General features: G+C 41.6%; 1 protein-coding gene across 1 annotated transcript in view; it reads left to right on the plus strand.

The window, feature by feature from the left end:
• The first annotated feature begins 4,964 nt into the window (after nt 1–4,964).
• The window catches only part of LOC138596792 (roundabout homolog 2), a 64,347-nt gene continuing 43,829 nt past the window's right edge, over nt 4,965–25,482 (plus strand). The window contains exons 1-2 of the mRNA XM_069668151.1: nt 4,965–5,244; nt 16,678–17,004. Coding sequence (XP_069524252.1) covers nt 5,190–5,244; nt 16,678–17,004 — 382 coding nt within the window. The 5' untranslated portion in view covers nt 4,965–5,189. The remainder of the gene's footprint in view (nt 5,245–16,677; nt 17,005–25,482) is intronic.

Here is a 25,482-nt window from a genome sequence, read left to right on the forward strand (position 1 = left end):
TTGTTAAATAGTTGTTGGCATATAATGTTGGTTTAATGGCGAGAGACTCCAGGAAGTCACTGCTCCCGGCGACTAAATATTTCCACACATAACCTTCCTGCGAAGCTGCAAGTTGTTGTATCACTCTTTTACAATTTAAACAGATTTAACTTGTTGATTAAAGATGTTTAGAGATGTACTAAATTTTGGACAGAGTAAGGCTAGCTGTTTCCCCCCGTTTCCAGTCTTAAGCTGCTTTCCCACTGGTCAAAAAACCCACTTACACTTGACACAATAGGTCAAATGACTCTGCAGTAGACCCGGGTAATTATTGCCTCGGCTCCGATCGACATTGATGAGAACACAAAACCTGTGTCTCCGCCCCCTCTCCGGCGCGATGCTATGCTCCGTCGATAACTTCTGCAACTCCTCGTCATCTCAGCTACAAATTTTGCCTGTGTCCGTCCGGGCAGCGCTCGAACATTGTTCCAAATTTGTCGGAGCCGACTCTGATAACTAGACTGACCACCGTAACATCTTCACTGTTTACTAACCCTGTTTCGGGCGCGTTTGTGACGTCAGACGGTGACGCAGCAGAAAAGAGGAGAATACTCCACCGGCAATGGCAAAAGAGACAATCCGGATCTATAAGTGGGTCTTCCCGGGTCTGACAAACACGTGTCAACACGTTAAATTTAGGTGGGAAAGGGGTATTAATGCTAAGCTAGGCTAACTGTCTCTTGTCCTCAGTCTCATTATAAACCGACAGGTGCTCTTTCTTCTAGTCTAACTCTCTGTAGGAAAGGGAAAACAGGGGTTGTCTTTCCAAGAACATCATTTGTTTCATCAAGGCACCCAAACAACATCAGTTTAAATGTAAGTCACAATTAATAATGACAGGAGCAAAAGAGGAAGTCAGATGACGCTATTATAGAGCAACAACGTCGGTAGGAAGGAGGTCAGGGTGGAAGGATTGGTCAACGAAACAACTTTAACTCCGAAGGATGACGGATGGCCACTTCCTGTTTAATCAATAGACAATGTTTTGGTTCAAGCCACGACCACAAATGTTCCCGAACCTTCACCATTAGTTTATGAGTGTAACCACGACAACAAACCTTAACCATAGCAATTCCACACCATAGACCTGTTTTACTTTGTCTTTATTTGGAGGAAACATACAAATAAGGAGGCATCAGAAGAGAAAACATGTCCATGTGTCCTTCTAGAATACATGGCGTTTGTTGTGTTTGTTGATTTGATTTGATTTAATTTAATTTAATAAAAAGACTGGGCTCCTCATTGCATCATAGGCGGAATATAAGATTGTCGGACATCTGCTCCTTTAATCCAAATGCTGCAACCTGCTGGGTTTTCAAAAGAAGGGGGTTTCTATCCAAATGCTACCTACTCTTCTGCTTTTGAAGATTTTATTAATAATTTTTTCTCTTGGTGATATATAAAATAAAACAGGATAAAATGTTGCATGCTCTCTCACTTCAAAAATCTACTTTTTGAAAGAGAAACAAAACAGTTGAAACACGAAAGTTGAGCTATTATTTTGAAATATAAAAATGAATAGAGAACTGAAGCCCTCTAAAAAAAACAGTTGTGTTAAAATGCTTTAACAAATGGCATAAAAACACAAACAATGGGGGGGTGACACCCAAGCTTGACCTCTTCTACATCATAGTGGACTAGCGGAGCTACATGAAGAGATATCAGAGAATCTCCTGCTGATTTTTTTAAGGTGAAAATGAGACCACCACATTCATCTGACACCTCCAAGACTCCAACCACTCTCCTGTTGAGATTCCTCTATTTTATGCCCGTTTAGCCTTTGTAGCCCTTAATAGGCTACACACTTCCACTGAAGCCCAGATTGAAACCATTGTAGGCCCCTCTTTGTGTGACGCCTTGCAACAGACATCTGGACTCCTCTTCTGTTGCCCAATTTCCCAGTCCTATTCAGGAGGAACAAAGGAGAGCAGGCGTCTCACCGTCTAAAAGTCACTCTCCATCATGTCCTACTCTCACAGCACTGACACCGAGACAATGAGGTGGAGGGACGAGAGGCAACGGCACCGAGGAACTGGTCTGGTCTCTGCGGGAGGAGGGGGGAGAGAGTGAAACAGAGATCATACCCCCAAGGGAGCCGTGTGTGTCCACAAGTCCCCAAGAGGAAGAGCAGGCCAGCAGCGGGGCCAGATTGTGAAGGAGTGGGTGTGAAACAACAGCTGCTAAATAAATCAGTGAAGAGCAGGACTGCAACCACAGCCGTTAGCGTGCACAACACTCTGCATCATCCTCATCATCATTGGCAGCAGAAGCAGTGACCATGTCGACAAAACAGAGGAAGTGAGTGTTGCATTGAGGTGCCGATATTGCTTTGCAGTGTGATTGTTAATATACAAGCAACAGTCGTCTGCGAAGCGTGTTCACACAGCACACAGTCGCATATTTAAAAATCGTAACATATCGTCTTCCAATGTTTGATGCTTGATTCCAAGAAGGTAAAAAGCAACTCTGCAGACTAATCATCCCTTTTGTCCCGTAAGTTATTCCATGTTTAACAAATGTACCCACATAACCCAACAATCGTGCTGCAGACTGTGTGGAGAGAAGAGCTCACACTCATGTGCTCGGGCAGTGTTAGGAAGAGGGAGAATTTGGGGGATAATGTATGATGTATGAGCAGTGTTACTGGGTCATGAGGCACACGAGATACACTGTATAATATGATTTAAAACATGAGGAACAATATCTTGTTAGAGCAGCGACCAGGAAGGCGGTCACACCAGCTCCAAATAAAGATCACTACTACATGGTCTTACCTTTTACAATAAAGAGTTTAGTGTTTAAATGAAAGACAAAAACAAAATACTGCATACGAATTATAACTCACACTTACAATATATTTGGTCTGTCAGAATTGAAATTATGAAAAGCAAAAAGGATGATGGTAAAACAATGCTCCTAAAACTACAATTGTAGCTCCACAAATTAATCAATTATTAATAAATCCAGCTTCTTTAAGGAAAGCTAGCGGCCATTAGTTTGTGTGCCACACTTAAAGCTCCTGTGTTTTTCTCTGCTTATGAAACAGACTGTAATTTATTCTGATTACTCTATATGACCTACAAAAGCAAACCAGACCATCAGCGACAAGATTGATTATTTCTATGAAGTTATTTTTAATGCCTGAAGCTGCTGGTGGGAGGTAGATGTCAGACCAAGCGATTAACTGCACGCTGCCATTGTTTACATTTTCCAGGGCAGACATTTACAGTGAGTGATACATATGGCTGTTAAAGAAAGCAGGATGAGATTTTTTGTTAAAAACCACCACTTAAGCATGTACAGGACAGAATCAGAAGAGATAAGAGGTACGACTTTGTCCACAGGGGGCGCCTAAATCAACACAAACCAAAAGGGTAACACTTTCTTTGAAGGGGTGTGCATTAGACTGACATGACACCTTCATAACCATGACATGACTCTTTATGAACGTTCATGATGGTTGTCATTAAGTGTCATTCAGTCAATTATGTCATTTTTAATGCAAAGCTGACATTGTTTGAGATCAATTTGACATCAACTTTGCGTTTAAAATGACATAATTGACTGAATGACACTTAATAACAACCATCATGAACGTTCATGTCATGGTTATGAAGGTGTCATGTCAGTCTAATGCACACCCCTTCAAAGAAGTGTTACCACCGAAGGTTACTCACAGGAGCTTTAATAAAGCCTAATATAAGCACCTCTGTTTATGTAGTAGATAAGGCACGATGACGTGTTCAATAAAAAGGAGTTAATGAACAACATGGAGGTCAGTAATTCCTGATAATTGACACCTCAAAGGGCTTTACACACCGCTTATACAATGGTCACTTGCCAAAGGAAAATAATAACACTTTTAAATCTAAAGTTTTTTACTTGCCATAACGAGTTTCCCAGGTAACACCTGAGGATTTGACTAATACTTTTAATAATCATTACCATCCCGCAAGGTTCTTATGCGATGGCAACAAGTTGACTACTCCAGCTAAGACATAGTAACCAGAGTAATTTTTAGTCCACTCAACTCATATGAAGCTTTGGCCAAAAGCAAACGTCCACTGTCAGAAATTAACTGACACCGGCAGCCAATTAGAATCAACTATTCACCCAGGCCGTGGTATATAATGATATAATCAAGGGTAGGCGAAGACTCTGAATTCTGTCATTTGATTGGCTTTATTAGGTTGTGGTCTTTTTTTTTTTCTTTACACAAGATCCTTTTTTGATTTTGTCGATATAATCTTTGTCGACATTTTTTTGTCCTGCTCACACAAAGAATTGATTTTACCAGAAACGATACTGACTCGTATTTTTTCGTATTTTATTAAAACTGGATTTTTCTTTACTTAAAACAAGAACGCAAACCATAAAAACTATGTATTATTCATGACCTTAAATTCAACCTTTAACCCCGAACCCGAGGCTTATTTTAAGTCAGAAATAGAACTCAGAAATAGAAAAATGTGCTTTTGCGAGTTGTATGTCATGCTACTTTTGGGTCCTCATACAGCTAGAGAGATTACATACATGCACACACATAGGAGGAGGCAGATGTCGTGCCTGTCTCTTTAAAACACTGACTCCTGGAGGTTGGCGAGGATTCGGTGCGGATAGCAGGGAGTGCGGAGCTCTCAGCTCGGCATGTGCAGAGCCTCATCTTCGCTCAAACTGACGCTGCAACCTGCAACTACCCGGAGCAGAGCAGAGAGAGGGAGAGGAACAGGGAAGGGAATTATTTTATTTATGACCGGGCTAAATATAGTTAGACCTCTTTCTTTTTTGTTTTCAGTAGCAGCAGGAGATCTTAGAAAGAAGTCGCTGTGTGCGTGTGTGAGTGTGTGTGAGCATGCGGGGATGAAGAAGTGCTGCTGCTGAGTTTTGTTATTAGGTTTCTCCGGGGCGGTGCTGCTGCTGCTGCTGCTGATCCCCCTGCTGCTGTCATGGCTTTCTGGGAGTGACATCAAAGTTTTTTTGGGATGATTTTTACTCGCTTGAAATATTCCAGCTGAGGCTCAAGCTCCTACCCGATCCAGATTTACATGTTTTCAGTCAGATGTGCGCGTTTTAAGACTGGATGAGGTCTGATTTTAATTGATAATTTGAGCGGACTGTCAAGAGGCTGCAGACTCCAGGAGAGAGTGGAGATGAACTTTGGAAATTTACTCCTTGTGACTGTCTCATTCATCACCATCACATCAGGTAAAATATTTTTATAGCCTATCAAAGCAGAAATGTGTTTCTTTTACGCGCGCGTATGGCGTATTGGACTTGTATTCTCGTGTTTTCTGTCCCTTACAGATGGACGTAAATGTTTTCTAGCTGGATTTCTAACATGTTTCCCGGACAGCTGTGTTGACTAAACGCATCCATGTAGAAAGCTTAATTGTTAAGGGAAATATCACACACACGCGCTTTGATTTGTACTGTTTTAATATCACTGGTGAGTGCACATTTCCTCTTGAGTTTCCCCCTGAGCCCCGGGGTGCTCACGCAGGGGGCCATTACGCAGCAGGGGAGGTCAAAGGAGGCTCCACACAGTAGCCAAAGTGAAACCATTTAACTCTCACTTTTAGCACATGAACTCTCTGTGACAGTGGTATACTCTAACAGGCTCCCCCCACCCCCATCCACTACAAAAAACCCCGACATTTTATTAAAAATGCTTTTAAAGCTCATTTTGATTACCGTTCAGAAAGAGATTATTATTTAACCATTGCTCTTATAACAGCTTAATTTTATGGGCCTTAATCCAAAACCCCAAATTAAAGCAGGGCTCAGAATACAATTCGTGTGAGTGCAGATATTCTATCTTTTCTATTGTCAGACTAATAATTATGACAACAGACACACAAAAACGACAGCTGATCATGAATTAAATGTCTGAATGGTGTATTCCAGTTTTAATCTTCCAGCAAATCTAATTAAATTTTACTCTATGGACATGAAATTAAACCAAGAATTAAAGCTTTACTAATACTGCATTTTTGATATCACCGAAATTGCTATTTGAGAGTTTTCCCAATCTGAAAATATATTGGTTGATAATGATTTATTTGTGTGTACACATATTGTAAGTAAACATGTTTTAAAAGGTACCCTGTTGAGTTTTTGACCACTAGTAGCGCTATGGAGCAAAGGTCTTACAAGTAGGTTCCTGTTTTGTTTTGTTTTTTCATCGCGCAGGAGTACTTAACATATTTTGGCCACCTGGGGGCAGTGAAACAAGCTTCAAAACACAGCACATAGCCTGCCAGCTTTTAAGTTGATGTGGCTGACTTGTTAGCATAGTTGCCTGTCTACACATCCACCAGATACATGAGCTACATTAGCGTTCATTTGGAGTCGTGTCTCTGTGGTCTCCACCAACTCCTCTGTGCAATATTTGTCTCTGTAGTTGCTAAATGCTACACTTTTCACTAGCTTGTTGCTAACTTTGTTATGCTTTTTTTTGGTGATGGGAAGCTAGCGTACAGTGGATTTTTAAAGCCTTGTGTACACACCTGCTTAGTGGCTGCGGCTAGACTTCTCACCAGATCAAACAAACGGTCCCACATCACTCCCGTACTGAAACCTCTTCTCTGGCTCCCCGTTGCTTATAGGATCAAGTTTAAAATTCTCACCCTCGGCTATAGAGCCTTACACGACCAGGCCCCAGAATATTTGGCAGAACTCATCCACCCATACTCATCAGCCCGTTCCCTAAGGTCAAACACACTTCACTTGCTGTCCGTTACTAGGACACCCTTAAGACTCGTGGTGATCATGCTTTTGAGGCCTCCAAACCTCTGGAACGCCCTGCCTACATCGATACGTTGTGCTCACTCGGTCGAGTCTTTCAAAAACCAGTTAAAAACATATCTGTTTGTACAGGCATCCGGGCAACCATGTTTCACCCAGTTATCACACGGTGAACGCTCTGTACATTTATGTGCTGCCTATTGTACCTTGTTATTGCTATTGCTTGATATTGTCTGTCTGATATGATCTTTATCATGTGGCTGTGTGAGCCACCTTATTGTTAATGCTTTTCTTTCTGTCTTTTGTTGGTGTGAAGCACTTTGTGACTTCTGTCTGAGAAAAGTGCTATAGAAATAACATTGACTTACTTAGTGCTGCTGGTAAAAGGTACAGGGAAAAAAACAGTAGAAGCCAAAGTTTAACAAAGTTTTTCTCAACTACCTCCTAAGTAACATTTTTCTACCTTTAGCCGCTAAATGCTACACTGCTAGCTTGTTGCTAAATTTGTTTTGCTTTTGCTTGGTGCTGAAAAGGTAGCATACAGTGGATTTTTCAAGCTCTTCAGTTTAAACACCTTCCTACTGCCGCTGATAACAACAGATACGATGAACTTAAACAGCAGTTATAACCCATAACACCGAATCAATGCGCTAAAATGTCTGAAAATGCTTTGTCATGCTAAAGGGAATACAAGAGTCAGCTGATGTTGCCCTGTGAATTTGTCATTGTGAGCTCTGTCTTTCAAATTTAAGCTGTAATGTGATCCCTTGTTGATACATAAATATTGATTTCAGCAGCTTTAAACTGAGCTGGAAAATAAACTCAATCTAATTAGGCTACCTTGATATATCTGCTGTTTCTTGTCACTTTATTGGCTGTTATGAACGTTGAAACCATTACAGCTTCAATAAGTTAAAATGAGCTGATATATCAACATGACTGATTTGTGAGTTTAGCGCTTTATCACCTCTTTCTCAATGATATACTGTAACAAATTTACTATAAATCCTGAGCTCTATGGGCCCTTGTGACGCTTCCTTTCACTCGCTCCGTCTCAGCATTATAAACCGGTGCCACCTCTTGACATTAACGGCACTTTTCAACACCCACACCATCTGCCTACGTCTATTAATCTGGAGTAGGTATTTTCTCTTTTGTACTTCCTGGTCCTGAAGGGTGATGTGTATTTTAATAAAATATACTTGAGAGAAGAGGATTCAAAGTGGCTTCAGGAGCTCTGCGGGAGCTGTGTTGAGACAAATACCCTCCTTGTAGAATTATCTCTGTTTGTTTAGATAAAGGAAATAAGATATGTGAGAGTTACAGCGCTGTATGTTTTGTTTATGTTTGTGTAGTCCAGTCAATAACATCTTAATATGTGTGGTGGGGGTTTGCGTGTGCTTTGTCAATGCTCTGTGTGATTGTGAGCAATGAACGACAAGAGTCTCCTAAACAAATTGCTTTCGATTTCACACAGCAGCTCTTTCTCTCTCTCACACACACACACACGCACACACAAACAAAATCTCAATTAAGACGGCGTCAGTGTAGACCCTAATAGATCTCATTGAAATCTTAGTTATCCTGAGCTGCATTGAGACTCAGCTCAGCGTGGAACTAATCGATGCTAAACAACCGTTAGCTAGTGATTTGTGTCCACTCTGTCCTCCCGCTCATTACTTGGTGACAAACATGGCTGACGGCTGACTAAAGCCTCTCACAGTGCCTCTTGATGAAAGAACCGCGGATGATGAAGCCACTGCAGAAGCTGGTTAGCCTTGTTCTCATGTGCCACAGGCTTGAGTCATGTCGCCGGATGTTGATGATGTCCCACTTCTGGTACAGTCAGTGATGACATCATTCAGAGATGAGATTACGGGCGAGTTGCCAAACAAAGGCTCAAAAAGCCCAGACTGTTGCCAGAAGAAATTAAAACCTGACTCCTTCGCTTTGAAATGTAGTTTGTGAGGCACACTATCGCCCTCCCGCAGAGATTACTTGGCAATGTCACAACAACTCCTTGAATGTTTTTGGCCTTTTTAAGTATGTAAATGAATTGAAATTGAAAAAGACACGAGTAAATCTCAGCAGACAGCCACCAGCCCCTCAGACAAGCTGCCAGCCAGCTGCCTCTGTCTCACTTTGACTTGCACGCAAAGTTAGACTCCGAGCAGTCTGCCTAACAGGTAGATAGTTGTGTTTTTCAGCAGATATCAAGCTGGGAGCGGAGACAGGTCCAGCTTTTTTGTATGCTTTATTTCGCTCCGAGCCTGGCTGTCGCTAAAAGGCATCGGAATCTGAAGCCAAACAGAGACGTCCCCTCGGAGGCTTTGATGTTTTCACACATTAGTGTGACAGCAGTACACTTGTGCCCCCGGGGAGGATGCGAGGTTAATATTTAGATATACTAATTAATGGAAGCGCCCCTTGTTATGCAATGCAACAGCTAGGAGCCAAGACACGCCATATACAGCTTAGATCAACCGGGTTTTCAAGACGTGATCTTGATCACCCCGTCAGCTCTTAGCCTGCTAACTCTGTGTGCTCAATGAAGCAGAAATGTAGGAGACGCCACGAGCAAACATGTGGGCGTGTGTCTGAGTTTGCAATTAGCAACAATGCGATAGCTTGTCTATCAGAGCTGCGTGCGCCTCTAATAGGCTTTCATTTGACAGCGGCTGCCTGATTTCTCTGGATTTTTTCCTTTGCTTTGTGAATAAATAAATACATTAACGCAGATCAAATGCAATCTTGACAAATACCACAGCGAATCAGCCCGAAACACACGATCACATTACAATGAATTAAGTCAGAGCTCTAATTCCATTAATACCATTAAAAGGGCTACAGGAAATCACGCACACTGTTCATCACTTGTATTCACATTTTCAATGAGGTTTCTGTCCTCAGGCCTTCATAAGATCATCTAGATGACAACCCCGTGCATAACAGCCCATCAGCGCCACTTCCCAGTATGCGTATGCATAGGGCTGCTACAGTTGCTAGCTAGAGATGGTATAAATAAACTAGAAGATTATCACCACAATATCATCTTTCAAAGCTTTACACGCACTTTCAGCTCACTGTTAAGCTGTCCGTCCCACAATTTTGCTGTCTTAGTTTACTTTAGTTGATCTCATAGCATCATGTTTACAGCAAAGAATCTCTTTAGAACCCGCTGTACATCACCTACTCGGCTCCAAACAGCGGCCAGACACAGTTAGCATCTAGCTAGTGAACATAGCGGAGCATTTAGCTGCTAAAGTGTCAAATATTTCCTTCAGAAGTTGGTGGAGACCAAAAACAGAGCTAAAAGCGAGTTTATAATAAACTTATTTAGTTTAGTTATTTCAACACTATTGCATATTATTTTCATTTGAAACACGTTTAAAACACACACACAAATTACAGCCGACCATCTGTATTCACCATGTTGAGTTTGCAGTCCTGCTAGCTGCCGGTGCTGTAGCTAGCGGTAGCTGTCAGCCTACAGTAGCGTTGATTATTGTGAGGGTGGCGGCTGCAATGGCGATCATGGCGGTGCATGTCCGTGACGAAGCGTTTAAAACAGCAAGGAAAACACAAAACAACACTGCGGCATGTTGTAAATAAGAGACGTAGTGGCTCGGACGGGGAAACAGTTTAATGCGGAGATGTGACGTCACCACTTAAACGGATAGCGTCATCATCTGGGTAAAATACCGTAACACAATAACATATTTCTCTCTGCATTTTATACCGGTATATTGGTCGCACCGGTCTTTAGAAGGCAGCCCACTATTTCAATGAAAAAAAAAAGTATTAAAAGTGCATCTGATACACTGAATTTTATGGTACATCTGCCACAAACTTGACTCCTAATGAAATCTAATGTGTCTCCATGACTGCTGGGTGTGTAATTAGGAAGCTATTTGCTAACACATTCCCCATATGAATCTAAAATGACATGTCAGTGTTGTGTTCATGACTTTTTTTCTGCTGCATGCAGTTGAGGATATAAAGTCAATAAGCTCTTTAATTAGAAAAATAAATATGATAATGAGCTCATAATGTGGACAAACAGCTAATTTACTTTCATATTGGTAAAAGGGACATTAGATGTTTCCTTTAAGTCTATGTAGCCTAGTTGACACGAGGGAGGTGGAAGGACCAGAAGCAGACTTTGAGACACAGCAGGAGGAAAGGTGAAACTCTTTACTGAAGAATTCAAAAACTCAAGTACAACACAAAGTCACTCTTGATGCAAAGAAACTAAGAGGCGGAAAAATACTCTATGATCACTGGTCTAAGGTAAAGACAACAAACAGACTTCTGTCAAGGCAAAGAGCTCTGACGTGCAGCTCTCCACTTAAATAAACTCCTGATGAGAATCCTCCTCAGGTGTGCTCCCAGCAGTCCAATGGTCAGATTGCACTCAGGTGTGCTGCTCCCAAGGATGGCAGACAACTGGGAGAGAGCGAAACAAAGCAAAAGCACACCAGGCACACAACATTCACGCCAAATAAAGACTTCAAAATGAGGAGAACTCACACTCACACTGGACTCACGGGGGTGGGATTATGACAAAAGTCTTCGAAAGAATTCCCAAATCGATCAGATCAACAAGTAAAAAGTAGAGGAAAACATACGTACAAGAAAAATGACAGAAGATATTGAAATAGCAACATCAACAAGAGAAAAGTTAATGACCTGCAGTCCTAACAAAGGTCCCTCACTTATGAGACCATACTGGTAACAAACAAATCAAATTAAAAGCGCTGATGAAAGGACCGAAGTGTCTAATGAGGAAGATAAACAGAGAAAATATGTTTTTCTCAGTGAAAAGCACTCCCGCCTCTCGTCCCCACACATTCACTTGCACACAGTTGCAGCCTTGAGAGTGTACTACAGAGCGATAACCTTGCACGAGGCTGGCACGCTCTCATTCACAAAGCCCCCTCCATATTGGACGACAGCTCAAGGTTGACTGCCATTCACTCTTATGGATTATCTCGGCTCTCTCCTGCCCCTCGCGCTCAAGGTCTGCAAGGATCTGCGAAGTTAAGATGTGTTTAAAAGGCTTCTATTGATTTGTCAGCTCTGATGTGGCGTCGGCACAATGATGATGTGTGTTTTGTAACCGGCATGGGTAGTAACAATGCATTGTGACATTCAATTGAAGACTCTCGGATCAATACTCCTGGTGAATTGCCAATTTTTTGGTTGAGGAACTGCTCTGATCTCATGTTGTTTCACTTTTAAAGCTTTCTGTAATGCAATGATTTCGTGCTTCTGAGAAACCACTTTACGAAGGCAGATCTAACTCCGCTCTCCAATTTTAATGCCTCCAAAACGATGCTTTCATCAAGCTGAATGTGCAGCAAATTGAAATATACTTCCTATTGAAAATGTTGCAGCAACTTAATGATGAAAGCTGTGAATTTTAATGAGCTTAAATAACCTGAAGTAGAAGTTTAGAACATCTTTTTCGTGTGTTTTTCTTATTTGTTCTGAGACCCAACTACACGAAAAGCCGATGTCCTTCCCTTCATGTTCATCCCTTGTAAATTTAAAAGTGATTTCACACCAGAATGCCCCGGATTAATGCTTTTTCACACAAATCACGTCACACTCTAAATTCCCAACATGCACCCGGATATCTCTGAGAACCTACTGCCGGCTCTAATGGGCCGTGTTTATGATCCGATCCCCATTATCGCCCGTGACGTTTATTTTACCGTGTCACAGGTGTGGCTGACAAGAGTTTCTCTCTTCTGAAAGGTGCTTTCAACCTCGGCGCAACAATCTTCCTGTCATGGAGGAAACATTACTATGAAAATATCATTCTCCCCAGAAGAAAATGTGCTGCTGTCGAGCTCAAGGTGGCAAAGACTTTTCCCTGATTGCACAGGAGACGTTTTTTTTCTTGTCACTTTTGCCACATAAAAATGTTTGCAGTTCTTTTTTCCGAAGCCAATTTTGTCTGTGATACATCAGGATGGAGCCGCATTGATTCTTTTGTAGCAATAAAAGCACCCATTAAGCCTATCAATAATCTCATCACCTGATGTATCAGTGAAAATGTGAGTGTTTGGTTCTCAATTTGACAATGTCTGCATAGTTGCGGGTGTTAAAATCCCCTTTATATTTTTTCAAAGGCATCTCTTGTCTCATTCAAATAATTCACTCACCAAAATAAGAGAACAAAATAATTCGTCATGGTGACAAACCAACTGAAAGCAACGAGAAATTCACAATATGTGCGGACGCACCGAGTACAAGGACAGCTGTATCTCGTAAACACTGGAAAGGTTACATCACACGACAGAAAGCCTTGACTACAGCTGCAATAGGATAAAAATTACCCATTGTTAATGTTTAATGATGTTTAATGGCAGTTAACAATGGTAGTTTGTTTGTTGGAGCTGACAAAGAGCTTAGCCTGTATTTCTGTTGAAACTTGTGTTGGTATCACAGTTAAGCACCTTATTCCATTTTCCTTGGAAAGTTTGGAGACCATGAAAGGGAAGTGATGAAAAACTAGAAGAGCCACAGATCAGTTTAAAGCCATACTGATTGTATAAACACATTTGAAGTTAGTCGTCTCAAGAGAGGGACTTTGAGTGTACCAAGGATTACACGGTTATAATTAAAGAAAAATGAAATCTACAAATGATTGAACACTTTATTTATTCAGGAAATCTCTTTGAAATCAACAAACAAACACAGGCCCACTAATTAAAACAATCACATCTCTTATTAAAATCATGAGCTGGTAAAAGTTTAAAGCCCATTAGAGGACTGAGTGTAGCTCTTAAATTATATTAAAGCAAACATTAAAGCTGCACTTAAAATTTTCATGTTATCATTAGATGTGTAATGTGAAAGCAGTAGCTTGTCAATGTGTGTCCGCAGAGTGCTGCCACAGGTGTCTGCAGTTCTATACAGAGAGGTTAAGTGCCTTTTAGCTCATTGTTTTGGTCTTTTATGGCCCCCAATTTGTTCACTCGGTCAGCTAAAAAATCCCCCTAATGCCACTCTGTGCTTCCAGTGTAGCACCAAAATAGCAGACAGACAGAATCACAGACAAGCTGATGAACATAGAGTAGCTAAAGAAGTTGGTGGAGACCAAAAACAGAGTTAAAACGAGAGCAAATGTTGGATATAGATCTGTCAGGTGAACTTAAAGGGGTTGCATTATGTTAATTTCAAGCTTCATATTTTACTCTGTGATACTTGTGGAGTAGCTTAGCATAATTTACAGTAAAAACCTTTACTTTAAGAAACCCCGCCCCTACAAGCCTGCTTTCTTCTGATTGGCCAGCCTGCCGAGGGTGCACTTTGTGACTTCACAAAATGCAGCGTGTAGAAAAAAACTGTGTGAAACCTGGCGTTCACAGCGGCCTGCAGACTGAGCTGAGAAGCCTGGGGATTACTCCAACATACTTTGACCTACAGATCTGAAACTTCACCCAGGTTTAGTCTGGACATCAAACATTTTAACATTATATATATGTCTTAGGTGTGAAACAGCATAATACCACCTCTTTAATTAATTTGAATGTTGCTCTTTAACTGCTTGATGTATAGACAGCTATTTACAGCTTATTTTGTGGATCCCAAACAGCAAAAAATGTAATTTTATAGATTTAAATGGAAGATTTGTTCAAGATACATTTTGATGAACTTCAGGAGCGTCAAGTAAGACGTACAGCATGAAACTAAAAGCCAAAAACCCTGACCCAAAGGTAATTTTCCTTTTAACGGGTCCTTTTTTAAAAGTCAGAGTCAAACCATAAACACCAGAAGTTAAATTGAATTACCTTTTATGCTGAGATGTACCATCTTTGTAAAGTAAAGTCAGAGATTTAGATCTGGAGTTAAGGTTGCTGTTTTAGCAATATTTTTTAGCAGCCAGAAAATCCTAGGATGTCAAAAGACAGCATTATTATCCAGTCTGAAGGTTCTCAGTCATCCAGGTCATGGTAATAGTAAGATTAATCCAAAAGGCAACCGGACTTGAGCTGGACTTCAACCAAGGGCGGTTCAACATTGCTGTCTCCATTTTAACATGAGATATTTGGATCTTTTTTTCCAAGGATAAAAATGCCATTAAAATACAACATTAAACTGCCACAGTAATCTTGACAGGGGTCAACTCTCTCTCAGTATTTTTTGTTTTTGTGACGAAATCCAGTTATGCTGTTGATGTAAGAGTTCAGGGTTCAGAGTGATGTAACTGTATTACATGAGTTGGGATTTGAAACGGAAAGTGCGTGCTTTAAAAAACACAGTTCACCAGCAGGACATCATCGTAAAAATATGTCAGTTTATGCAACAGTTAGTGTCTACCAAATGATCTGATTGGACACGGGGCATTCCTTAAGCGCTGATATAGTGTATAACAGCACAAGGACTGTATGTATCAGCTATCAGTTGTTTTTATAATATACATCTTAGAACAACTGAGGCAGCATAAATAAACAAAAATAATAATGTGTTGTTGCTTATTACTGTTTAGTATTATATGCTGCTTGTTGAACTGTTTAATAAAAGCAACATCACGCTTGTATCAAAGCCGTGCTGATATCCGGGACAACAGCACTCCCTCTCGTGAGATATTGCTCAAATACACTCCTCACAGATGTCACACAGATTTGACTAAAAATAATCTAAAGAAAAGTGCATTTTAATACCTTCAAGGATTATCTCACAGGACCAGCATGAAATGATTCACGCTTGCTCTCCTATTGTAAACAAAGTGTGTTTTTGTGGGCGACTGACTGGAGGTGCTATGCCACATTTTAATGGCTCGATTAGTATTCATCCACATCCTGCATTAGTGTGTTGAGCTGTCCTGGTTTGTGACCCCGGGGTGTTAGCTGAGAGCGCTCAGATTGCTCTTTAGATGTTTACTTCAGGTTTGTGCCATGGTGGCGACTCCTGTCCCGCGCTGCATCAAATCAGTTCATGAAAAGACATAAATCTGCTTACGGCGGAAAAGTGCGCGTTTATCCCCGTGCCGCACATTTGAGTGTCATGTAACAGCAGCCGCAACATGTGTGTCATTGGGTTCCTCCTGACTGCTCCTCTCTAGTGATAATGGAGGATTTTCATGCTGTGTAGATTATTTGCTGAAAATAATGCCTCAGACAGGCAGCACAATAACCAGTGGCACACTGACCATTTCATTGTCTTTCTTCTTTTTATTTTTTTCAGAGTGAGGGAGAGACCATCTGTTCCCTAAGAACCAAACTAAAAGCAGCGGCAGTTTGAATTATTCATTTTTCTAACTGTAACACACTGTTAGAGACATTTGGTCGTGCTCTAAAAGCTTACCTCAGGACGCAAGGCAGTGTGCCTTCCCTCACAGCCAAGAGAAGATAGTAATGGATCCCGAGAGAGAAAAATATGGGCGTTATCTATATCTTGCTGCCTCACTCATTCCTTCCACCCGTGTCTTTCTCCCTTTAAATGCACGCTGTAGGTCTGCCTGTCTTACTCTCCGCTTTCCACCAGCTATCATCTCTACCTCTGCAACAATCCTGATTGACACAGAGATTGGCCATTACCATATCACATGGGTGATTGCATCCTCTGTACAGGTGGTCTTCCCTGAAAAGACACTATAGCCGAACAAATGGGTATCAAATTTAGTGATCTGAAAGGCACAGGTTGTTACAGGAAAACGTGATGTCTTACCCTGAATTCAGAGTCAACCTTCAAAGAGAGACGATTTGCTGCTTGGCTGAACGCACATTTATCCAACACACAAGCAGCAGCTCGAAAAGGAGACATCCCTGCCTTTCAAATGGCTTCTCTGCCGTCTGTCCTGTTACAAAGAGATTATACGTTTTCATGAATGGCAGGTGGTGAGATGAAACGCTAACATCTGTCCTCATCTGTGCTCCACAGGGTCCCGGACACGGTTTGAAGACAGCGCACCTCGGATTGTGGAAGACCCCTCGGATCTGATCGTCTCCAAGGGGGAGCCTGCCACCCTGAACTGCAAGGCAGAGGGCCGACCCTCTCCCAGTATAGAGTGGTACAAGGATGGCGAGCGAGTGGAGACCGACAAGGATGACCCCCGCTCTCATCGCATGCTCCTGCCCAGCGGCTCCCTCTTCTTTCTACGCATTGTACACGGACGACGCAGCAAACCAGACGAGGGCGTCTACACCTGTGTGGCCCGCAACTACCTGGGAGAGGCCATTAGTCGAAATGCTTCACTTGATGTTGCCAGTAAGGCTTTATGTCACTGATTATTGTTCTAAAAGTGTGTGTGCTTCTGCATTTCTTTGCCCTATATGTTCAGTGTGTGCGTGCACAGCATGCTGAGGCTTCACAGTTGTGTGCCAGATCTATTTGGAGCCGTCTGGCCGCTTTATGGAGCTCCACTGGAGAGTTGGCTGTGCTTAAGAATAATGATATGAAACGACCAGATTGCAGGAAGGAACCTCTAAAAACAGGTTGGTGTGGTGGGAGATAAGTGCAGTAATTAATGAAAGCCTGTGGACTTTTTCCCAGTTTAAGGCTTCTGTGACAATAATTTATTTTTTCTTAAGCCATTTGTTTATATATTTTATGTTGATTCATGACTACATAAAAGATGTGGCTGGAGCCTGCGGGTCTCAAAAGTGAAGCCAATGCCAAATGACTTTAATCTGCGTTCTTTCTAAAGGCAAGCAGGGGGCATCTCCTCTGGCGTCAAAAAGAGGTCTGATGGTGTACAAGTCTACAAGAAAATGACCCAACTTCTCACTTGTTATGAGTTTAACTTCAATTCGAAGGCTCCTTCAGATCGGGCCAACAGATGCGTCCTCCTTTTCCTGGGTCCAACGTATCCCAGATGCATTGCATGCCAATTCAAACAAGATGGCGGACTCTTATGTGGCCAAGTAATACACTTTGAAATGTAAAAGTTTTTGATTTTAACAATACATACATATTGTATACACATATTAAAATGACAAAAGAGGCCTTGAAAAAAAAAATATTTATAATAATAATCAACGTTAGTTATGCTAGCTAGTTAGCCCGCTAGATACCTGTTGCTACGCGACAGGAGCAGTGTTTGGTGATGCAAGGGTGCAGCCCCTGGATTGGGACACGGACAAAAAAAGATGTAAAGCAGGATGTTCTTTAGGGTGTGGCTACCCTGTAATTGACAAAAAGGCGAGTCAACATATACCCAAATATGGTCACCTCTGGGACCGAAAAAAAACCAAGATGGACACGGACAAAATGCCAAACTCATTGATGCAAAACAAAAGGGGGGTTTGTCGGAGTATGATACCTGTTTCCAAGTTACCAAATTGGGTGTCAACCATGTTGTGACAGATTCACATTAAACGGAAATTTTTCGTACTACAGTTTTTTAGACACCATGATATTCTCCATAAAGTTTCAATGACTTTGGACGTTTGGTAATAAATATCTTTATTGTTTTGGCCGACACCCTGATTTGACATTTAGGATTCAGTATCAGGAGAAAAAATATAAGATTGTTGCATCCCTAATGTAGAGCTTTGAAAAACATACGTCAAAAGGTAAATGTTTGCGAGCCTCCTACAGCTTTCAAAACACTTCGGTTTGATAGGAAAAACATTCCATCAAACACTTGTCTTTGTGTCAAAGATGATCAGTAATGCTATGCGGCTCATTACAGAAGCCGCAGGGGATTTCAAGGGGACGATTTTCCGTGTTTACTTTCGGTCAAACTCAATGACAAGTGTTTGAGATGATTTGTGTTCAACTGAAGTGTTTGGGAAATCTGTAGGAGGCTTGTGCTTCTTATCTCGAGTCTGAGCTTCTCAAATCATTTGATGCCAAATAGAGTTATATCTTGGCTAATGGACAGAAGTATGACACAAACAGGTTGAAATATCTAATAATTTTCTGTTTCTTGATTTCTGCATTTCTGGCTCTCATTTGAAGTAATATTCAGATTACCTGATACAGCTCAATGCTACACTCAACTTTTGAAGAGAGCTGCAACGAGTGGTTATCTTTTTTTTTATCAATTCAACTCTACAATTAGTCAGTAAGTAAGTTCTCATGATGATAGCTCACCAAGGATGCCTTCAGATTTCTTATTTCAATCTCCAAATATAGATATATATTTATATTGATAAACAAGTCAGGTCTACAGAGAACAAACCTTCACTGGTCCTTTGTATTGAGAAATGTAACACTGCAGCTGTTGCTGACCTGTGGAGACCTTTTCTATGGAAGCCACATTATTATTACATTACCTGTGCACCAACAACATCATGTTAGCAAGCACTCATAGCACTTTTCTTTTGGTAGACAATGTAACCTGACAGGAACAATGTCTTTTTACATTCAACACATTGATGTTTATGGCATAAATTTAGAGTAGCTTGCGTTTATGTTCTCAAATTTGTTGTATGAGAAGCTGAAACGTAGATTTTTTTTGCCGCCTGGTTCTGATCGACTCTACCGAAAATAAGCCGTTACTGGTAATTAATGTAGACGTAGCCATGTTAAATATTCGTAAATATAAGCTACATGCAGTTACTTAAACTGTTACTCACCTTAAGAAGACCACAAATTTAGGTTAGCTTGATTGTTGGTTGCAGCAACTTATGTCAAAAGTTTTCCCTAAACTCCATAGCATTTAAGCTAACGCTAAGCATTTAAGCTAACGCTACTAGTTTTGGGGACACTTATTTGTCCCTATTTTGTAGAAGGCAAGAAAAGGAAGACATTTGAGTTGGACCAAAAACTTATCACAGATACCTGTTAAGCGATTTTCACTCGTATTCATGAAGGGAATGCTAGCTGAGGGATTGTATGAATATAAATTTGTGTACACAGTTTATCAGAGCGTTGTGAGAAATTGTTATGAATTCCCTCCAAGCAGCGTTCTTCAAATGTTTTATTTAGTCCAAACCCCAAGGAGACCTATTTTACATTCATGTGTTGCGAACAACAGCAGCAAATCATCACATCTGAGATGCTGGAACCTGTGAAATGTTGGTATTTCTGCTCGATCAGGTCTCCAGAAAATAAACCTTCACTTGATTATTGTAACACAGCAGCTGTTGCTTGCCTGTGGAGACCTTCTCTATGGTATCCACATTATTATCACAACACCTGAGCGTCTTATCTGTGTGTACCAACAAGATCACGTTCGCAAGCTCGCCACTTGTAGCTGTGCTTCCTTTGTACAGACGTGATGTCTGCTGCTGCTGAAGAGTATACGGCAGGGGAGTGTGAGCTTTCTCCTATATCTTTGTGAAAGTGCAGTGAAGTAAAAAGCTCCCACTAGGAGCCGTGTCTATTATTTTCCCTCCTCGGTTCAGGACACGTGCCATTGTCTTCCCTCCCTCCTAATTGTGCCAGCGTGGCTCGGCCCTGGGCTGAACTGCGGCTCTCTTTGGCGTGGGGAAATGGATTAGTCTGTGGGTTGATTAGCGGAAGGAGCATAACAGATTAGCAAGGTCGAACTGTCCTTGTTAAAACACATAAAAACAGCAATTTGAGTACAGTCTTATCTCCCGCCATATTGAGGCTTCTTTACTGGCTGTGTAAGTGCAGCTCATGGCTGGATGAACTCATCTCCAGCTCGTGTCCAAAAATAGGGACGGACTCGTCAGATTATATATTGGGAACTATAGGCAGCTAACTAATGCAAACATGAGATATGAAGCGTGTACTATCATTCTGCGCTTTTTTAAATAGTTGATAATGGTGTTTGGCGTTGTGTGCAGCTGCAGATTACAGTACACTCATATTGGTAAAGGGATGAGTCACCTGCAGGCACTGAGTGACTAACTATATTAATAAGTGCCTGTTTTGCTCTAATCTCACTGCCTCCGGCCAGCGAGGGCATATGCTAAGACAGCATGGTGGTGGTCTTAGCCTCCCTCCTCCCCTCTGCGTGAGGTTGTGCTGACTGTGGGGTAAGTAGTGACCCAATTAGCTCTGGCAGGGACGGGAGAGGGGGCGTGGGGGGGTATGCAGTGTTAATGAGCGGCCAGTTTTAAGCTGGTGGTCTTGCAGAAATTTGCGCGTGTGTGTGTTAGTGGTGGCGGCTGTGTGTGAAGCAGGCGTCTGAGGGACAACAGGTGGAAGGAGGAAGAGCTTAAAACTCCCACAGAGCTGTAATTAATACGGATGCATCTGTTCAACTGTTAGTTTGGCTCAGAATAAGGAGTAGGAGTGCTGACACTAACCTGGCTTTAAACACATTAATTACACATTAATTGACAGTGAATTATGCAGAATGTATTGTGCTGCATGACTAAGGCATTTGCACTTAACTCACTTTAGCCGTGTATTTTTTAGAGCTTGAATAATTTGCGTAAATTATAGACAAAATTGCTTTTATTCTTTTCACCAATCTAGAATCTGAAAGAGCTAGCTGAATATGCTTCTGCTGGGATACATACTGTATAAGAGGCTGTTTTAGGTATCTGTAGACCGCAGTAAACATATCTTATTTCTTCTACATTTTCTCTACATCAGTGATTCCCAACCAGGGGTACGCGAGCACATTGCAGGGGGTACGTGGAAACATTTAATAATTTATTTCCAACTTTGAAGTACTGAGATAAGCCCGTCAATAAAATGGTACGTGTGCGCTACAACTAGTTTCCCCGGGTAGACAATAACCTGTGGCACAGCCGTGCCAAAATCAAAACAGCTGCTCACCTGCAGCCAGGCAAATATGGATAAATGGCTGAAACGTCCTGTTGCTCTGGATTCAGGAGAGAGTTCAGAGGAGCCCGCCGAGAAACGCAAGAAAGAGGCCAAACCTAAACCAAGGCTGTACAGTGAAAACTATATTTTATATGGATTCACTTCTACGTCTGCGGACCCACCGCAGCCTCCTGGCAAATAACTCAATGAAGCCAGCCCATTTAAAGCGACACCAGAGCACCAAACACTCGGGGAAGTGTTGGTAAAACTGAAGAATTTTACAAACGAAAGCTGTCGGAATTTAAGTCAGGTCAGACTGTAAAGATGAAAGCCACCGGTGTGTCAAGCAAAGCACTGGAGGCGTCTTACGCTGTATCTCTGCTTGTGGCTAAATCCAAAAAGCCTCACTCAATTGTTGAAGTGTTTTGTTCCTGATTTTTAAAGTTTAAATGTTTAATGTTTAAAGGGGACTTATTCAAAGGAGCTCCAGTTTTTTGTGGTAAATGTTACAAGAGTTATATATAACAAAGGCAGGTTGATTATTTTGATTTCGTGTTTATTTATTTATTTATTTTCAAGGCACATCTTGACACCTCTTGCTAGTGGACAGAAACGTTACACTTTGAATTAGTACATGTATATGCTACAGTAAAAGAGACACTCTTGTTTTGCACTTTCTCTGCCCAGCCGGACGTGACAGATGGCTGTCCACAAGTGAGCTTGTTTCTAGGTTTCCGACTGTCAAAAGGACATTTTCTTTGCCACTTTGTCAAGTGCCTGCTCATTGGTAGCTTAAGGGTATCAGTAATATAATAAAAAATTATTGATTGACTCGAGGACTGCACTGAAAGGTTCCGAGTTCAAATCCCAGGTTTGACAAAAGTGGGCCTTTTTGTGTGAAGTTTGCATGCGAGGGTTCCCTTCCACAGTCAAAAGACATGCTCGTTAGATTAATTGGTGACTCTACATTTGCCCGAAGGTTTGAATGTGAGTGTGAAAGATTGTTTGTCTTGGTGTGTCAGCACACTGTGATTGACTGGCGATCAGTCCAGGGTGTACTCTGTCTCTCACCCAATGACAGCTGGAATTGGCTCCACCCTGAACAGAAAAAGCGATAGATAGATAGATAATTGATGGATGATTGACTTGAATGACAAATACGAACGCCCGAACGACACCTAGGTATGTTTACATAAGCATAATTCCAGCTTTAGCCTTATGCTACGCGTCTCCCTTTTCTCAGAGCTTTTCCTTAATGAGGCGAGACACAACCGTGTGTATCGGTAAAAAGACATCTGTCCTTTTTATTTCGTCTTCTCTTGCTTGACGATGAAACCTGACAGAAACCATTTGGTTAACGCTCAAGACACTGACGTTTAAAGCATACTTTCAGTGTACTGTGTGTACTCAAATGTCTTGTAGCTTTGTTTAAGAACATTTATTTGGAGATATCACAGAGAAATGTTCATAAATGTAAGCTACATAAAGCTAATTAAACTGTTACTCACCTTTAGAAGAGCACACATTTAGTCTAGCTTGATTGTTGGCTGCCGCAGCAAACAGCAAAACCTGTCCCTAAACTACATAGCATTTAAGCTAACACCAAGCTAACAAAGTTTACCTGCCTGTTTAGGGTTGACTTACTCGTCCCTCTGTTGTAAAAGGCAGATTTATAATGACATTAACCAGTTGTTAGTGTGACAGGTCAAGTTCCCACTGCTTTTATTTCCCTTAAAGCTATAAGAAAAGGTAACACACCTGTAGCGTACTGAAAACTCTTAAATGAAAGGATTAACTGTCCATTGTTCTGCACGGTAGGCTATCAAAGAAGAGGAATTGTGTTTATCTGTATTCGTATGTCATTAAATAGAAGGCAATATAGCAGGAATGTATGCTGACTTCATCTCTGAGTCATTGTGGTGAAAAACATGAAGGAGTTTCAAGGACACACTTCTTTGTCCCGTACACTCAGTCCCTATTAGCCGCACAGCTGCAGTTGAGGAGATGTATTTTCTGCTCAAATGCATTTTGCGCCCTCAAAGTTCCACAAGTTGTGATGTTTTCTGAAGAGCCTCTGTCGCTCCCTTGTAGAGCACCTGACCGAAATACAAGCAGCAGTCATTTTTCAACTCCTTTTTTTTCTTCCCTTTAACAGTAAGCTGCGAGTCACCGGATGACTTGCCGGGCTGTTGGAAAAAAACGGAATAATGAGACAGAGGGAGGGGACTTAAATACAAACAGTGTTTTTTGGCGGCGTTAAAAGAAAGCAAGAAGGGGGAAACAGTAGTAGTCTCTATTTCAGAATCATGAATGTTAATGTCTGCCCGCCTCATTGAGGAGACGGTCACATGGTGCGGCTGGATTAGAATAAAGTAGGACAAATAAAAAATACAACTTGTATAAAAGGCTTTAGAGCCAGATGTTCCTCCTACTCCTGATGAGGGATTATGGAGGAATCAAACTTGTGGATGCAGCTTGTTCCTTGGCTTCCTCTGCTCTACGTTCTTATGTCACTATAGATATAGATCCTACGTGTTCAATACAATTATATGTGCAGTTAAGAAGTCAGTCCACGGGGGTTTCGCTCCCTTTTTGGGGATTATCTTGACGTAAGTACTGCAAAAATAGTTGCAACTGTGGTGAGTGTTCTTATAAACCGTACTAAAAGAGGCTCTGGATTACAAAACATGCCTAAATTTAAAAAAAGAAGTGCACCAGGAAGATATTCCTCAAAGCACCAAAATCCTCTTGAAGCTACAGATCAGTCAAAATAGTAAATATAACTGAATTATAAAGGTTTAGAGGACATTGATCAATGTCTGTAACAATGACATACCTTGGTATTGCAAGGCACTGTTGCAATCGTGACGTCACCACTTCCTGGAGGATTGATCTGACTGCTTCGGCTCATATGAGTGCCGTCAAACCTCGCTATGCTAAATGTGTTGCCTGTATGCCGTGTCTGTTTGTAATTGAAACATCAACACATTTCTCTAAAAGTGGAGGAATTCATATCCCCGGGCTTCTCATAAAGACTATTTGCCCCGGAGTCTCTCCTCATCCAGCATCAACAGAATCAGACAATGGGTGGATTAAAGCAATCTCTCTTCTCTGTAGGCAAAGCCTCCATTAGCCGTGACAGGGCAGTATCATGGCAATGGGATTAGACCTCCTCCCTAACGGGTTTACTGCTCTTTGAAATAAAAGAACAATAGGAGCCGGGCAGCGGGTTGTCCCTCGCTCTCCAAAAATGTGCACCTCTGCTGTCCTTTAACCTCTCTCTTTCCCTCCTCCGTGTCAGCCGTGAAAACACAAATCCTGGTAGCCATTAACACATCTGTCCGGCCCACGCTGTCTGCTCTGTCTGCTTCCTACACTCACTGTCACCTTGTGTTTCATACAAAAGCTTTTTTCCCCCCGCTGTCCTGCCTGTCAAACTAGCCCATCATGTTTCTTTCAACCTGCTGGGTATGCAAATGGTCTGTGAACTGTTCAGTAATTTGCCCCATGGCTGCTTTATTTTAGACGAAGTCACAATCAATTAACGCTAAAAAGCACTCAACAAACACTGCTCGCGCAACACAAAGAGCAAATGCTTTACATTTCAATTTTCTTGTGATTAATCCTCCTTCCTCCCTCTGTTCGTTTTTACAACAACACTAACAGATGGCCCTTCTGCAGTCCTACAGCTCCTCTCTGCTCAACACTCGGCTGTAATATAGAGATAAATGTCACTTAAAACTCGAGTGATGAATATTCTCCAGGGAGATTAAACTCCTAATCTGTATATCCCTGAAATATTAAAGTTATGAAAATGAATGGGTGCCTGCCCGGATAGCGCCCACAGATATAATGATGAAAGCGCTGAAAGTCATTTGGCCCTGCTTTGCCATTATTTAAGCTCACAGGAAGTGCCTTGGGAAATATTAGGATTTGTCTCTACAGAAGCAGGGTCAAGCCTCAGCTGGCCTGCAGTCACCAGGCTCCCTGTTTGAGCCGGCCATGGACGGACAGAGGCGAGAGTGCCGAGCCTGGTTTAGGAGATTATTTGGC

Source organism: Semicossyphus pulcher, unplaced genomic scaffold, assembly GCF_022749685.1.
Source record: "Semicossyphus pulcher isolate SPU_LCO1_2020_fin unplaced genomic scaffold, fSemPul1.0.p SCAF_19, whole genome shotgun sequence".
Classification (NCBI taxonomy): domain Eukaryota; kingdom Metazoa; phylum Chordata; class Actinopteri; order Labriformes; family Labridae; genus Semicossyphus; species Semicossyphus pulcher.